Source organism: Onychomys torridus, chromosome 20 (assembly GCF_903995425.1).
Source record: "Onychomys torridus chromosome 20, mOncTor1.1, whole genome shotgun sequence".
Classification (NCBI taxonomy): Eukaryota; Metazoa; Chordata; class Mammalia; order Rodentia; family Cricetidae; genus Onychomys; species Onychomys torridus.
This window is the reverse complement of record NC_050462.1, coordinates 33666971-33683841: the sequence shown is the minus strand read 5'-3', so window position 1 is coordinate 33683841 and position 16871 is coordinate 33666971. Positions and strand designations below refer to the sequence as shown.

The 16871-nt window shown below is 37.9% G+C and overlaps 1 protein-coding gene across 1 annotated transcript in view; it reads left to right on the top strand.

The window, feature by feature from the left end:
• Trhde (thyrotropin releasing hormone degrading enzyme) overlaps positions 1–16871 on the top strand; it is a 395355-nt gene that overhangs the window by 199811 nt on the left and 178673 nt on the right. The window contains 1 exon segment of the mRNA XM_036169607.1: positions 14766–14920. Within this exon segment, the coding sequence (XP_036025500.1) occupies positions 14766–14920 (155 nt within the window).

The window sequence follows — 16871 nt, the reverse complement described above, 5'->3', positions numbered from 1 at the left end:
TTTCCTGGGAAACCTTAAAATTCATAATGTGTTTCCACACCTCCTATTTATATTGCTTGAACTCCAAAACCCTATATATTGCTAGATACCAGTTAATATCAATTTACACTTTGTATTGCAACAAGAAGTGATAAAAGAAAAATCAACATGCAACCACATGATGTCAGTGAATTTTTTCCTTGGCACTTCAAAAGTATTTGATTTTGTGTGAAGCTAATGTTATACCTCTCTGGACTAAGAACTCAACTTCGGTTCCTTTGAATTATGCTCATTTTTTATCGAACACTGTGTGGACTGCTAGTGTGGTTCATACTGAGAACTGGCCTTCAGGCACCATGGATCCTTGTTTCATTTTCCTAAACCTACATAAATAGTTCCTTTCAGAGTAATAACTTTGTACTTTATGTGAAACACATAAAAATTTGGAAACACATATAACTAAATTTTAGGAATGAAGAGTGCTCATTTACAAATTAAACTATTTTCAAGATTTCTTTGGCTGGAAATGTGAGTATGTTCATTAAGGGGAGTGGAAGCTCTATACTTTCAAACCTCTCCCAGTTACCTCAGACTTCTAGAAGTTCTCCTGGAATTCCACACAACAGGATAAGCCCACTCTGGCAAATGACACCCTCTAAGCAACTGATTAATATCCCCTAATGGGTATAATCGTTTGCCAGCCTTTGCTTTGAGTTTTTACTTAGGTTTTGTTGATTCACAGTCATCCATGGTTCAGAAATATTAAATGGAGAATTCCAGATACGAGCAATTCATAAGTTTCAAATGATAAGCTGCTCTGAGTAGTGGGATGAATGAACAGGTTTTCCAGTAAATCCATGCTGAATATGTCACAAGCTCACAACTCACTTAATCACTGACTAGGAAATGAGATTTGCTGTTGTGGTATGCTGGGGCTTATGTAACTCTTACATAGTAGCTAGCTTATGCAATACGATACCATGTCACAATGTCTCTTCCAAGTTATCGTGTAGATATTGGTATTATCTCAAGATTCAATGTACTATCATGTCAATATAGTATACTATCACAAGAAGAAGGCTAAATCTAATATGATAGGAAAATTGGAACGATATAACATTCACTTAACTTTATTATAATATACTTTAATAGTTGTTTTATAAAATAATTTTATCACCTTTGATGTCTACTATAAACTAACTATATTATATCTATGCACATGCAGGAAAAACACAATGTGTCTAGGGCTTGGTACTACGTGCAGTTTCATGCATATATTGAGTATCTGGGAACTTCTCTGTAGAAAAGGGGGACCATTGCATTACTTTCCCATTTAGGTGATGGAGGTTATACACATGGTTACATTGGTGTCATATCTGTGTGAATAATTTTATTTAGCCTTAAAATTATTTGAAAATGAATATGCATACTGAATCAATACTCCTAGCAAGCACTGACTGGAATTTAATTGATTCAATATACATCATTTAAGATATTTATAGACTGTCAAGCTTTCCCTTCTGTTAGGATGTATCTCTACTCTTGACTGATGTGAATGTATACTCTGTCAGTTTTCTTTTCCTCTGTTATGACACTTTCATGTCAGTATCTTTTGTGGACCTGTCTCATTTACTACATTCCTGGGCCTTTACTCTGAGAACTCCTTGATGTCCACCTTAGCTACCTTTCTACTCACTTTTGGCCATAGTCTCTCCTTCATCTGTTTATAATGACTTGAATTTGCTTCTTCACCCATACGTGTCCCCTATGCATCAACCTTTTATATTTAGCTATAGTCCATTTAGAAGTTTCTGGAACAACTGAACTTAATTGTCCAAAGAAGTGTTTGTCCTAATATGCTTTGGTCATTTTGACCTGCTTTCTTGTTTGTTGCCATTACTGAGTTCTTTGTGGGGGTTTCCTAGGATAAGCACACTTTCCTGAGGTCACCCTCCATTCCATTCATGAGTAGAGCTCATCACTGACTTTCCCTAGGAAGTGTTTCTCCATTCTTACATTAATATTATAAATTGTGATGATACATTGTGTACCCTAATAAATTTGCCTGAAGATCAGAGAACAGAATGAGCCACTAGATTAAACATAGAAGCCAGGCAGTGGTGGCACACACCTTTAATTCTGGCACTTGGGAGGTAGAGACCCATCTGGATCTCTGTGAATGTAAAGCCACCCTGAATTACCTGAGATTAACTCAGTCTGGGAGAGAAACAGAGTCAGGCAGTGGTGGCACACACCTTTAATCCAATACTTGGGAGTCACATGTCTTTAATCCTAGCACTAGAAAAGTTGAGACAAGAAATGATATGGGTGGGTGGAGAAATGTATATAAGGCATGAAGAGACAGGAATTAAAGTCTTTCCGCTGAGGAAGTCTGTTCAGGCTGAGGAGTCTTAGAGGTAAGAGGTGGCTTGTTCCTTTGTGTCCCTGATCTTTCAGCATTCATCCCTATATCAGGCTCTGGGTTGTTGTTTTTTTATATTAATAAGACCTTTTAACAACCATGTTACAAAGAATTTATCTTTTATAGCAATGGTAATAACAATGATGGTAATGATGATTATTGTAACAATGGCTTAGATTCCTATCGATCCTATAACAACTTAGTCAACACTCAGTGGCTTATTTTATTACAATCTATATGTTGAAAGTCTGACCCTTTGCTCATTAGAGCTTTTAGAGAAGAACCTCCACATTTCAAAGACTTCCTACATCCCTTGGATCTTGGTTTTCTTCCTCCTTCAAAGTGAGCAGAGTCTGGTAGGACTTTTCTCATGTTACATCACTGTCAAGTGATTCTTTTCCTCAATTCTGTTTTTAATTTTCAAAGCCCTTGCCATTGTTCAGTTAACTTAGATCATCCAGTGTATTCCTCCCATCCCAATGTCATATGATCAGTGGCTTCAATTTTATTTGTAGCCTTAGTTATCCATTGCAAAAGGACCCTAAGAAAGAGAGAAAGAAAGGAAGGAAGGAAGGAAGAAAGAAAGAAAGAAAGAAAGAAAGAAAGAAAGAAAGAAAGTTAGATAGGTAGAAGCTGTGAGAATGTAGGTATCAGCTTCCTTGAAGGACCATGTTTCTTTCTCCCATAGTAGCTGATGGTTATTCACAACTACACAACTTATCACTTACTGGGCACCAAGATACATGTATTAATTCACATAGCAAAGAATTACATACATTCTGAGATTTTATTACCCTATTTGTAATTTTTAACAAGGCATCTGACATTCTTTCCTTCATGGTAGCAGAAGACATTAAACTCATGGACTTGAAACTAAATACTTTATTGCTGCTCCTGGATTAGAAGACAGGATATTTCTCTCTCTGTCTCTATCACTCAGTATGATAATCTCTAGTTCTACCTATTTACCTGCAAAGGAACTAGCTATAGGTAGTTGATGGCTGTTGAGGAAAGGAGAGTCATTTTTTTTTTTTCAGGGACAAGTACCTGATAGACTACTCATGTCCAAGTGATCATCACTACACCCATGTGCATATGTGTATTATGATTTGGTAGGTTATATAAATATATAAGATATATAAATTTAAATGTTTTTGGCAGGCTGTGGTGTTGTATGCCTTTAATCCCAGCACTCGGGAGGAGGAGGCAGGCAGATCTTTGTGAGTTCAAGACCAGCCTGGTCTACAGAGCGAGATCCAGGAAAGGCACAAAGCTACACAGAGAAATCCTGTCTTGACCCCCCCCCCCCAAAATATGTTTTTATAACAATGACGATTATAGAAGAAGACATGAATTTGAGAAGGGGAATGTAAAGGCATGGGAGGAGTTTGGGTTGAGGTGTGGGTATGATTAAAATTCATTGTAGTGATGTTTGAAATTCTAAATTAAACAACTAAAAATAAATTTAGAAATTTTATTAGAATAGATCCTTAGTCAAGTACACAGTTCTGTTCCAAAATGAGGCAGAAAGTCTAGAATAATGACCACTTGAAACTATCTTACAACATCCATATTTTTGTCATTGCTTAATTCAGTGATGTTATAGGCAGTAATTATTGGATAAAAGTAATAAAACTCTTGAAATAGGAAATAGATTTGGAATAGTTTCCCAGAAAGAAGGAAATGAATTTCTGAGAAAATTTGTAAATCCATCCACTGTTTTGGATACAAGTAGGCTTACTATGCGGTAGATAATGTTATTGTTAAGAAGGTAAGACATTAAAAAAATAGGAGTCTGTTCAATCTGCGTTCTCTTGCACAACAGATAAAAGCTCATATAGATGGGGTCACTTAGTGTATTCTCTGTGTTCATGTCTAATCATAACCCTCAAAGCAAAGACAGTGAGTTATGAACAATCTAGAGGTATGGCAATGAAAATGCATAATACAATGAATGAAGATAAAGTCAGAATAATTTTAAAACTTAAACCAGTGAAAGGCTGACAAATACGCTCTGTGTATTCAGAAAAGTCCTTTGGCATATACATTCTTTCTTGGGGGTAAAAGAAAATCAATCAACAGATGAAAAGTGTTGCTTCTTTGCAACTGATCCTAATCAGCAAGTGTTGAGTAAAAGTGATTGCAGAAATAGCATGAAAACAAAAAGCAAAAAAGCAAAAAACAAAACAAAACAAAAAAACAAACCCCAAAACAACAACAAACAACAACGCAACCCCTAGTAACCTTCTTTTGAGCATCTGGCAGGAGTAGCAGCAAAAACATTGACTATGTATATTACGGGCTAATGTTAGTTCAAGAGACTGCTAAAGCTTAGGAAGTGAAAAGCAAAGCATGTGAACACAAGTAGTGTTGATGAAAATTCTGTCACAGGCCAAAATGTGGAGCTGAAATTGGTCTTTTCTGGATGAAGGGTATGCAAATAGAAGGTCCATCAGGAGAAAAGTGGATTTTGCTTTGAAACTCTGAAGGACTGATTCACTTGTAGATTTTGGAGAACGCATCTGGAATAGCTAACTGCAGAATTCCCTTTATAAACCAAACTTTAAAGACATTATTGGGAAGTTAGCCTGTTTGTAGGAAACTTCTTCAAAATATATATGTAAGATAAAGCAAAAAAGTCTGCTCTTATGTTATAAATACCAAATGGATAGCTCTTATAAATTTTATTTTGTCAATATTACTGTTTAAAACTCAATTTCAATCTTTATGAATGTTAGCCTTCCAAACAAGGAATTTTATATTCATGCATAAAGACACATATTTGAGACTCTTTCATATGTACATGGAGTCTTTTACAAAGTGCCAGCTGTGGCACAGACAAAATCTAACTCCTTGGCTTTTGACCTGATATGCCTTCAAGTTTTCTTCTGTGTCCCTAAATGACAATGCCATGTCCTATTATGCTTTTATATGTTCCACATATTTATTTAATTTTTACAATTTTAATTTAGTAATCAAAATTTCCAATGCAACATAGTGACCAAAATTTTTTCTTTAGATTCTTCTCATCTTCCAGCTAAATTCTGTGAGGCAAATGATTCCCCAAGATGAAGAGAAAATGAAAAACTCAAGCAGTGATTTGTTGATTTAGCATGTATTTTATCTAGACTAAGTCTTTACATGATCTACCAATTAATCTTCACAACTTAAAATTCAGGTACTCTTACCTCCCATTTATCAATGACAAAATGAAAGCTAAAAGATACCTAACAATTTGTTCAAGGTCCTAGAGCTCATAAATGATAGGTCTGGGTTTGAATCTCAGGCACTATGAGATCTGAAACTTGAACCTGGAACCATTACATATACCATCTTTCATCATGAAGGCCTGGGCAGGAAAGCTGGAAAAAAATACTTGCCTTGTGAATGAGATGTGCTGGGATGCTGTGTGGAAGAAAGTACTGATGATAAGGTTTAAAGATAAAGCAAAGTAAAAAACAGAGTAAGAGTTGCAACTAAAGAGTAAAAATTTGAGAAGAGAAGTTTTAGTTGGAAGGACCAAGAGAAAGTTTAGATTCCTTCTGAGACTCTGAAGAGAATATCGCTAAGTGAAAATTAGCCTAGGAATGAATAAGGACATAAGGGCAGCAGAGCCCTTCCTGTGGCAAAGCCCTTCTGTGAAACTGATGGTTGGGCCAGGAAAAGTAAAGTCTCTTTCTCAAATGATTGTATTAATAGTTATAAATCTGTGTATTGGGGGATACAGATGGAGCATGCAGCTAACAAAACAGAGCATGACTTGTCATCCAAAGGAAAACTATTCATCTGTTTGAAAATTATTTTTTGTGAACATTAGCCATAGGTCAGTTTTACCTTTCCTTTCCCTTCCTTCCTTCCTTCCTTCCTTCCTTCCTTCCTTCCTCCTTCCTTCCTCCTTCCTTCTCTCTCTCTCTCTCTCTCTCTCTCTCTCTCTCTCTCTCTCTTGATTTGGTTTCTATGCAAATGTATGTTTGTGGGTGATAAAGTACTGTAGCACACCTGTGGAGGTCAGTAACAACTTTTATGAGTCTGTTCCTTTACTGTGTGGGTTCTAAGGCATGGACTGTTGGTCATTAGGTGTGGTAGCAAGTGCCCCTACCTACTGAGATGTCTTTCAATATTTCTTTCCTACCTTCTAAGGACTTTATCTTTAAAAAAAAAAAAAAACAAAGCAAAACAAGATCTATTAATTTTATTTATATGTGTATGCATGCATGCATGAGTGTGTGTATGTGTGTGTGTGTGTGTGTGTGTGTAGTATGTATGTGTGCACAGAGTGCAGATGTTGGAGACTAGAGCTGTCCGAGCCTCCCATAGCTAGGATAATACCCGATTCTCCATCACATCACATGGGTTCTGGGAACCAAATGTAGGTTCTTTGCAAGAGTGGTACATGGTCTCAACTGCTGAGCCATTTCTCCTGCCCTTCTCTTGTTTTCAGTTTAAAAATTGAAGTCTGGAATAGAGGAAAACTGAACTTGTTAGGGATTATCTTACTCTCTTAACAAATATGTGAAAAGAAATTAATGCACGATCAAAATGAACTGGTGAATTTGGGTTTGTCTAACTAGAAGTTGGACATTGGCAGATAAAGAAATATTGGCAGTGAAAGACATAGAGCTGCAGAGACTATTGCTAAGTCAAAGGGGGAAATGTCATACAAGAGAAGAATAATTGATAAGTATCTGAAGTCATGCGTCAGTTGGCATCCATTCTGTTTTTACTCTTATTTTTCTTTTTAAAGATTTATTTATTTATTATGCATACAGAAGAGGGCGCCAGATCTCATTACAGATGGTTGTGAGCCACCATGTGGTTGCTGGGAATTGAACTCAGGACCTCTGGAAGAGCAGCCGGTGCTCTTAACCTCTGAGCCATCTCTCCAGCCCCCTATTTTTACTCTTAGACAGAGTGGGGAGGGTGTCTAAAAACACAGCAGAGTTTCTCAACTGCTGGGTCATAGGCTCTCATACTGGAGAGAGAACTCTGAGGAATCCCAGTCTTATTTGTCTTATTCTCTACTCACTATCAAAGAGAATCTGAGGGCTCAGAGTGTGATTGTGGGAGTGGAGAGAGGTCTGATGATGCACACATTTCTTTTTGGTAGTGGTTATTTAATCATGTAGAGCACACTAGAGTCTATTTCTAGCTAACATGGTAGTGTATCAGAAAGGTAATCATAATGCTGCCGCTAATGCAGGAGAGTGATTTGCTGTTGACGACCATGCTGTTGGCAGACTCCATTTGATGGCTTTTGGGGCCTTTCTATATGATTGCAGGTTCCCACCTAGATGGTCTTATCAGGGTCGTAAAATAATGTTTCATGATGACTGACTTTCCCCAGAGTGCAAAAGAAATATCTAGGTTTTCTTAAAAGTTTTAACCAGCATTTAAAAAGTAGGATGGGGCTACTCAAGAAACCATAGATAGGTTTCGGTTCTAACAGGCAACAGCCAATTTACAACACTTAAGTAATTTTCATCTCAACGTTAGGGCAGATGAGAAGAGTCAAATGAAGTAATAGGCTAAGTTTCTTCCTCTGAGTGTGATGCTGTAACATAATGCCTGTGTCATACCAGAAATCTGTTTCTCACAGTTCTAGAGGCTAGAAAATACATGTTAAGGTACTGCTATGTTTGGTGTTTAATGAAGGCTGTGCTCTGATCCTAAGACCATACCTTGATTCTGAATCTTGATTCTGGATCTTCCAGAGCAGACAAAGCATCATCACAGAACAGAAGACATAGAATGAGAAGATTTAACCACTCAAGCTCCTTAAAAGGCAGAGCCAAGTCTCCAATCTGTGGCTCATGGGACCATGCACCCTAGGATGGCTATGGATGTAGTCTAAGACAAAGCCGTGTTTAAACATGAATGTTCCTTTCCCATTTCTTATTTTAAATTGGTCTGAAGTGTGAACTTTGTAGATGACAGTGCCATGTACTGCAATGTCAAAAAAGTGACACATTTGTGACTAATCTATTCATGAGGGCAGAGTCTTTATGAGTTAATCACTTCTAAATTATTCTCCTCTCAATACCATGCCTGGGGAATTTTTTTCTTTTTATTTATTCTTCTTTCATATAATACATCCTAATGGTGGTCTCCCCTCCCTCTATTCCTCTAAATTCCTCCTACTTCTCCTCTCTTCCACATCAACGGCGTCTCTCTTTCCCTTCAGAAAAGAGCAGGCCTCCCAGGGATAGCAACTGGACACAGAATAACAGGATGCTGTAAGACTATGGACAAACAATGTATCAAGGCTGGAGGAGGCAACCCAGCAGGAGGAAATGTGTCCCAAGAGCTGACAAAAGGATCAAAGATACCCCACTCTCACTGCTAGGAATCCCACCAAAACTTCAAGTTAAACAACCCTAAAATATATTCAGAAGACCTAGCTCAGACCCAAGCAGGCTCCCTGGTTGTCGACTGAGTCTCTGTGAGTCCCTGTGAGCCTAGCATAGTTGATTATGTGGGCCATGCTGGCATCCTCCACCCTGTCTTCTCTTACAATCCCTCCTGCCTTTCTCTCCTGGGGTTCCCTGAGCTCCACCTAATGTTTGGCTGTGGGTCTCTGTATTACTTCCAACAGCTGTGGGAGGAAGCCGCTCTGATAATGATTGGGCTAGGCACCAGTCTATGAGCGTAGAAGAATATCATCAGTAATCATTTCATTGACTTTTCCTTTCTTTTGCCAATTGTGTTTCATTCTAGCCCAAGTCTCTGAGCTATCCAGCTTCTGCTTTCTGACCATCCAGCTAGTGTCGGGCATGGGCTCCCTCTCTGTGGCATGGACCTCAAGTTGTATCAGGCATTGGTTGGAAGCTCTCAATAGTTCCCTTCCATCATTGCCCCCAGCACATCTTGCAGGCAGGACAGGTGGTAGGGTGAAGGTTTTGTGGCTGGGTTGGTGTCCCAGCCCCACTACTGGAAACCTTGCCTAGTCACAGATGAGTTTTGGATGGGGTATGATGACATTTAAAATGAACAGAGTTTGGGTGAGACCATGATGAAATTCAAGAACACGCACACCTTGTGCAGGAAATTACAAGTGGAGATTCTGAGGTCTTTGTTTTTCCAAAGTCACACTGACAAGAAAGTAAGAAAACAAACAAATAATAAACAAGCAAAACAAAACAAAACAAAAAAACCAAAGTAAAGTGGCAACAAAAAAGTCAATCTGAGGATTGAGAGGAAAATACAGGCTTCCTGCCGTTATGGATGGACCAACCATGCAATTCTCAGAAATGCCAGAATAAAGCAAAAGTTGAGGAACATGTCTGAAATTTTGTGGCTTCTATCTGAGCCATTTCAGCCTTGTGCTGGGGTGGTAGAGGCATCATAACTTACCAGTGTCAGGAGGAGGGGAGCAAGCAGAGAGACTTCTATGTTAATTTAGGCCACCACATTCGTTAGTATTATGTGCTTTTTCTCCCCTTCTGCCTAGCTATAGTTTTCTGGATAATAGTTATAATTTGGAAGAGCCGTATGTATAATTTTATCTGGGACTTTCTTTGAATTTTTAAGTAAATTATAAACTGAAATGTGAGTTTTCTTGTTTTCAAGGCACATTAAAAAGTAATAGATGCATATTTTAATGGGTACAGTTGCATTACTTTGCAAAATTAAAATAACTTAATTCAGTGTAAGTGAGCATTGTATGCCTCAAATAAGCAGAATACTGCTTCAGTTAACTAACACTCTTTCCAAAGTAGTTTCACTGAGGTAAAACAAATGGGTATATATTGTGTACAACTCGGTGCTTTAAGGAATACATGCCCATCATCATAATAAACACTCTGATTCCAAAATGATTCCTAGTGCTGTGCAGAAGTAGCTCTCATATTTGTCCCAGCCATTCACTGATCTTCATCACTTAGATTATTTTGAATTTCTAGGAATTTTACATAAATAATGTTAATCATACAGTATACATTTATTTAATTTTTAAAAACGTCATTCTGGGGCTCCCTCCTGCTGTGTGCTGTTGCAAGAGTTCATTTATTTTGGTTACCAGTGAGTAATACTTTGTTATTGGTGAAATTATTAAGGCCACTCCATGCAGTTAAAAGGGAGGTTTATTTTGTGGGGTAACTGACAAGTGAAGGGATAGGTAACAGGGTCTGGAAAAGGTGTAGAGCAGTCCAGCGGTGTTCTCTGGAGAACTCTGCTTGGTCTACCTCCAGTGTCAGAAAGCAAGAGAACTGGTGCATCCAGATCTCAGGTCTTCAGGGTCCTCTCTTGGCCCCGCCTTGTAGGCATGGCAGTTACCAAAGCCTCAATGAGGGTTGGAACTTCCAGATCAAAGCTGGAATGGCTACCCACTACATTTCGTTGTTTGCTACATCACAATTTCCTGTTCGCCTGTTGTTGGATACTTAGATTATGCTGCATTTTCAGGTACTGGAAATTAAGCTTTTACAAGAATTTGTATGCACAAGTCTTTTTATGTATGAGGCAGATATTCTTAAAATAGAAGACTATCCTCAGAGATTTCTCAATTTATGAATGGTTATGACAATAGTCCTTTCCAAAGTTACTTGACCAATTCACCAACATGTTATAACAAAGATTGTTGTATGTGTGGTACTAAATCTGACATCTTTTACTTTCTGTTTCTTTTACCTCCTCTGTTACTCATGAAGATTTTTTTTCCCCAGATCTAATGTTTTCCCATATCTGTACCTGAGAAGCTGCCCATTATTACTAATTCCACCATGTTAAATCCTGCCCATCAGTCACTTCATTCCCTATTTGTTAAGAGTCCTTGCTTGGTTTACACATGATACTGTTGTCCAGCTTTCTGTTCCTCTATACTTTTGGAGGCAATGTAAACCCATAAGCCAACAATTTATAAAAAACTTTGGTACCAGTCGGCAAGTGCCCTCTCATCATAGCTGCTTTTTATTACTTTTTAATTTTTTGCTTTTATTTTTATTTGTGTGTGTGTGTGTGTGTGTGTGTGTGTGTGTGTGTGTGAGAGAGAGAGAGAGAGAGAGAGAGAGAGAGAGAGAGAGAGAGAGAGAGAGAGAGAATACTCATGTTGCTATTTGTCAGGGCGTGTTCAGGCCAGGGCTCTACTACTTTGGGCATTACTTCTCAGAAATTATTCAGCTTGTCTTTTGAGATAGTTTCTCACTGTGATCTGGAGGTCACTGATTGGGTTGGGCTGGCTGCCCAGAAGGTATCAGGAATGCATCTTTCTCCACCTACTAGTGCCAGATTAAAAGCACATACCAACATAAGTGGTGGGAATGGAACACAGGTCCTTACATTTGTGCAGTAATTGCTTTCCCCAGCTGTTATCTGCATTTTTACTGCTTATTAGGAATTTGCAATCAGTAAACTGTCCCTCACTGCACTTTACCTTTGATTGCAGACTTCTAGATGACATACCTGGATCATATGTTTGCAGTTTTCTCTCCATATCATTTGGTCCATCCAGACCCAGGTATACTTTGCTCACTCAGCTGCAAGGACCTGCATCCTCCTTGCTCATGAAGGTCTACAGAATTCAGATTTGTTTCTTTTTTGCAATAGGATTTGCTGGAGAATAATTTTACATAGGTTCCTCTGTTTCCACAAGTAAATGATGCTGGGCCAGCTACTACTGTTGCCATATACTAATGACAAGCCAAGTTGACACATTGCGGGCCTGTTGCCTAGTTTATTCATACGTCGGCAGTGTCTTCCATTATGTAAAGTGAGTGAGTTCACCTGTTAGACACTTTCCCTATGTACTAGTTCTGTGGTCTATAGCTTGCCTTTCATGTGGTGTAGACACACCAGCCTCTTTTCTGTTTTTCAAAGTATTTATCACTTCCCCACCTGAGTGCTGCCATCTTTTCTATCCTCCTTGAGGACACACTTTTACACGTCTTCAAATAAGCTAGCCTCTAATATTGCTCACATGCCAGGTAAAGGTGATTCCAGTAGAGAGGCTTGCTTTGCCCATTCCTCCCACACTTATTCATCCTGTAACTTTCATACTAGAATGTATTTCCTAGCATGTATTAATCACTACATTTCTTTCTTTCACTTATTAATTGTTAGCTGAACATTTCCATACATAAGCACCGCTGTGCAGATAGTAAGGGGTTTTCCAGAATGATAATACAATAAATAATAAGAAAGTAAATGAAAATATAATAAATAATAATAAAACAATACTTTCATACAGGTGATGCTCAGAAACGATTTGCTGTATACATAGGTACACAGGTGACTTCTTTTCGTTAATTCAAATCCTAGGAGTGAACAGGCTACCCTACATGCCGGCTGAAATCCTAGTCACAGTTTGAAGCCTGATAAACAATTTTTTCTTAAGAATCTTCCAAACAGACATTTCTATCTTCTCTCATAGCACATTAAAATATTCCATTTTTCTGTTTTATAGTGGTCATGCCTTCGTTATTAGTTTAAACTGTAGAGGAATTAGGGGATCTATTTGACTTACTTTAATACATATTTCAGATTTCAGAACAGCATTGATGCTGAAAAGATATTTGCTGAAGTCAGAAATAAATAAAAATCAGTAGTATGCTAAGACTGCTGACTAGTCTATTCAATTATTTGTTGTGAAATATTTAAGCATACATAAGAGGATGAAGAATATCATGCTAATGTCAATGTACCCACCACCAGCTTTAAAACATTGACACAAAGACATTAATTTGTCATGTGGCTGTCCTACAGTCTTTTTTTTTCTCCTCAGTGGCAACCATGATCCTGAAGTTAGTGTCTTTACTATTACTTAACTGCGTGTGTTTGCACGGGTATTTTCCACTACTCTCTCTCTGTGATCTACATGTGTGAAAATACATATGCACTATGCAATATTATTTTGATTATTTCTAATGATTACAGGGGTCATTTTATAACTTCTTTCTTCATTATTGTGTTTCTCGGATTGTCTGTGTTGATACTTTTAACAGTAGAAACCAGTAGTGAGATCACTTATTTTAATTGCTGTGTAATATTCCTTTATGAAATGCTTTCATAGCTTCTTTGTGTATTATCTTGGTGAAAAGGCATTTAATGTCTCCTCTTTACTTTTAGAAACAATACTATAATGAACATTCTCAGACAATTTATTGGTAGTCTTGGAATACTTTACTCTGAGGATTATGCTGGGACAAATTTCCATTTTGGAATGAGGGTGTTCATTATGATTAAGAACAAATGTATAAGAGCCAGTGTTCAAATACTTCTTGGCCCTTGCTAGCACTTCCAGGAAGCAGTGGGCACCAGCTATTTTCTGCTCTTCTCCTGAGTGTGCGTGCCTTACCTCAGCCCTTGGCATCGAGCAGTCAACCTGGCATGGGTACTTTTGGCTCTAGTGTGTCTTGCCAGAGCCAGTTCCCAGCTGCTACTGCCTGCTTTGGGAGCCAGAGACCAGCAGGTTTGTAGCTTCACGTAATAATCACTTTGCATTTGGGTTTCATTTCTGATCCACTGAGAGGTTTATTTTTTATTTTTTTTTTTTGAGCCTGGGGATTAGTTTTCTTTCTAAATATTTTATTTACCATTGCTGTGAGTCTGGAGGAGAGGGAGTAAGCAAAACGTGAATTTTTTTTTGCTCACTGTAATCAGAAGTTGATAATACCTGGACGACCTTTTAAAATAAGCACATACTCATCTAATCATGGGTTTTTCGAGCTGGAAGGCATTTTACAGAAAAGGGCAATAACCTTACTTTATAGGTGAGGGAATTGTGGTCCTGAGAAACTAAATGATTTAGTGATGTCACATCTGTAGTTGATGGTGGCAAGGCCAGACCGAAGCCCGTGGGTCCGCTCTGCTCTCTATTTGCTACTACACTCACTGTCTTAGTTTTCTCTATATGCTAAGATTAAACGCAGCATTTTATTTTTAACAGGACCAAAAGAATGTACTACAATTTAAGAACTTAGAAAGAAAAATGACACCACATTTAAGAACCACTATGAAGTGTTTTCTCTGAGACAGATTTGAGATATAAGTGATAATATACTTGCTTCTGCACTGAGCTGAGTAAATTTTCATTAGAAGGCACAATGCCTTTGATTCTGGGCTCCTGTTACATTCAGTTTCCTTGACTTTCTGAAACTTATTAGGATGGGCCCATCAATAATGTTGCGGATACTTCCAGCCACCTGGAGTGCTGGGCCTGAAAATTAACCGTGATGAATGAATATGACCAGTATCAAAAGTGATAGCCTATATGTCTATTGTCAGGTAGACATGGCTGAGTGTTTAATTTTAAAAAAAATGTAATAAAGAGAAAGTGTTCCTTCTTATTAGGATTCCTGAGCTTTTTAAGTTATGAAATTTAGAATTTGGTGTTGTTATTAAAACCTTCGGAACTGTTTTATTCTATTTCTAGATCTTTTAGCTGTGCCTAAGCATCCGTATGCTGCTATGGAGAACTGGGGACTAAGTATTTTTGTGGAACAAAGAATACTGCTGGACCCCAGTGTTTCATCTATTTCATATTTGCTGGATGTCACCATGGTCATTGTTCATGAAATATGTCACCAGGTACGAGAAAAGGAAGAGGTGTAAGTATAATGTGAGACTGTCTAGAATGTGGGGTGACTTCACACATCTAGATGAGGAGCTTGGTTTTTTATCTTCCCACCTATGTTCTCTACAAATCGCCATGCCGTTCCTCTGCATGGCATGCCATTTTTCTCAGACACTAAGGTAAGCACACATGCACATTCTGATGGTATTGTGTCAGCAACTGCCACTGGGTTTAGTTGAAATGTGTGATGGAGTGGCTGCCCCTTCAGAGCTCCTGTGTAGTTGCTGATCAGCCACGCTTCCATTTCTTTGATTATTAGTGTGTACACACAGTAAGCACAGTGAGAAAAATGATGTCTTGCATTGTGGAGAGATGCAGCTGAGTTTTGTGTATGTGTTAAACTTTGCTTTTGCCAAAATCGGTTTGTAATTCTTCTTTCCCTGTCATGTAGACACATAGGAAGTTTTTCAGTAACTCAGCAATAGACTCTTTGTTCTCAAAAGAGTGATTTTTTTTTAACTTGGCATATTTAGAAATTCATATGTAAATTGGACAACATAGTGAAGCTAAGATAAAAATTAATTTCGTTTTGATTTTGTGAATTTCCTTAGTAGTGGAAGGTGGTAGATTGATATTTTGTAACACTTGTTAAATTGTGATGTTGCTGGAAAAAAAAAATCACAAAGAACAGACATTGCTAATGGCATCTTTTGCCTCTTGCAGTGAACCAGGGAGAGAGTTGTACCTTTGTGCTCACTGAGTCAGACATGTTTCTGACCTCAGGTTACAGAGGGGCCATGGCAGGAATAACTGGGGTCCCTCATTGCTAGAGTGGCTTCTCCCTTGACTTACAATTCTGAGGCAAATGTAATTTCCTTTTGGGATACTCCTGTAAGTGAAAAATTAGATCTGTGATTCTGTTGAGATGAAGCCCAGTGATAGTGCTATCATTTATTGTTCAGGGCTCTGCATTTCCCACATTTCCTGTTATATGTTAGTTTCCTCTAGTAGCTCAGTGGTAGTAGGCCACTTACCACAAAGAACTAGGACAGAAGCTGAAAGAAACATCTGTCATGATTTCACTGTGTTTGTCACATTTGATTTCTCTATTATCCTGATCAACTGTTTGTTGTCACAATGCTGAAGACAGGCTGTCAATTTGAAAGAGAAACGTGTATTTTAGATTACAGTAAAACATTCAAAATAGAGGCTGCATGGCCATTACCCTATTTGGAGCTGTATTTTATTTGTATTTGAATTAGAGATAGCCTAAAGGAAATGGTACTTTATCATTAACGTTGGAATACTTGGTTGGATTCCTGAACTATTCTTACCTTATCATGACTCATGAAGTAGGATCTGGTATGTCTTTGTTGTCAGGACTGTTCGATTCTTCTGTCCACCCGGTCAGTCAGAATCCAGCTTTCCATATCTCCTGTTTCTCAGAGAACATATTCTCACACAGACTCTTTACACTGTGGGTTACTCATGTCTGCTGTCTGTCTGGAATTCTCTTGCCCAAGACTATCTCATGGCTGGCTCTTTATCAGTTAAGTTTCAGCCCAATTGTCCTCTGCTCAGAGAATGATTGTGCTCTATAATCAGAGGCAGCCCCAGCTCTATCCCTCTGTTACATTGTAAAGATTAGAATTTATGGTGTTATTTTTTAGTTATGTACTGTCCATAATTGTCACCTGTGTGAGAATAAACACTATCTAGGCTTTCTTCATTGAATTTCAAGTCTTTTTGACTGTTTCTGGCATGTAATATATTTTTGATAACAAATTTAGAAAAAGTAAAGATTTCAGATTAGTGTATTTTATTTATTTATTTATTTATTTATTGTTGTTTAATCAAAATATCAATTAAAACTGTTTCATGAGCCATCTCAGATTTTATTGGCTCAATTCCTCATTTTTAGGAGAGTGTAGTATGGATGAAGTTCAGAATCTTTGTTTGGTTCAT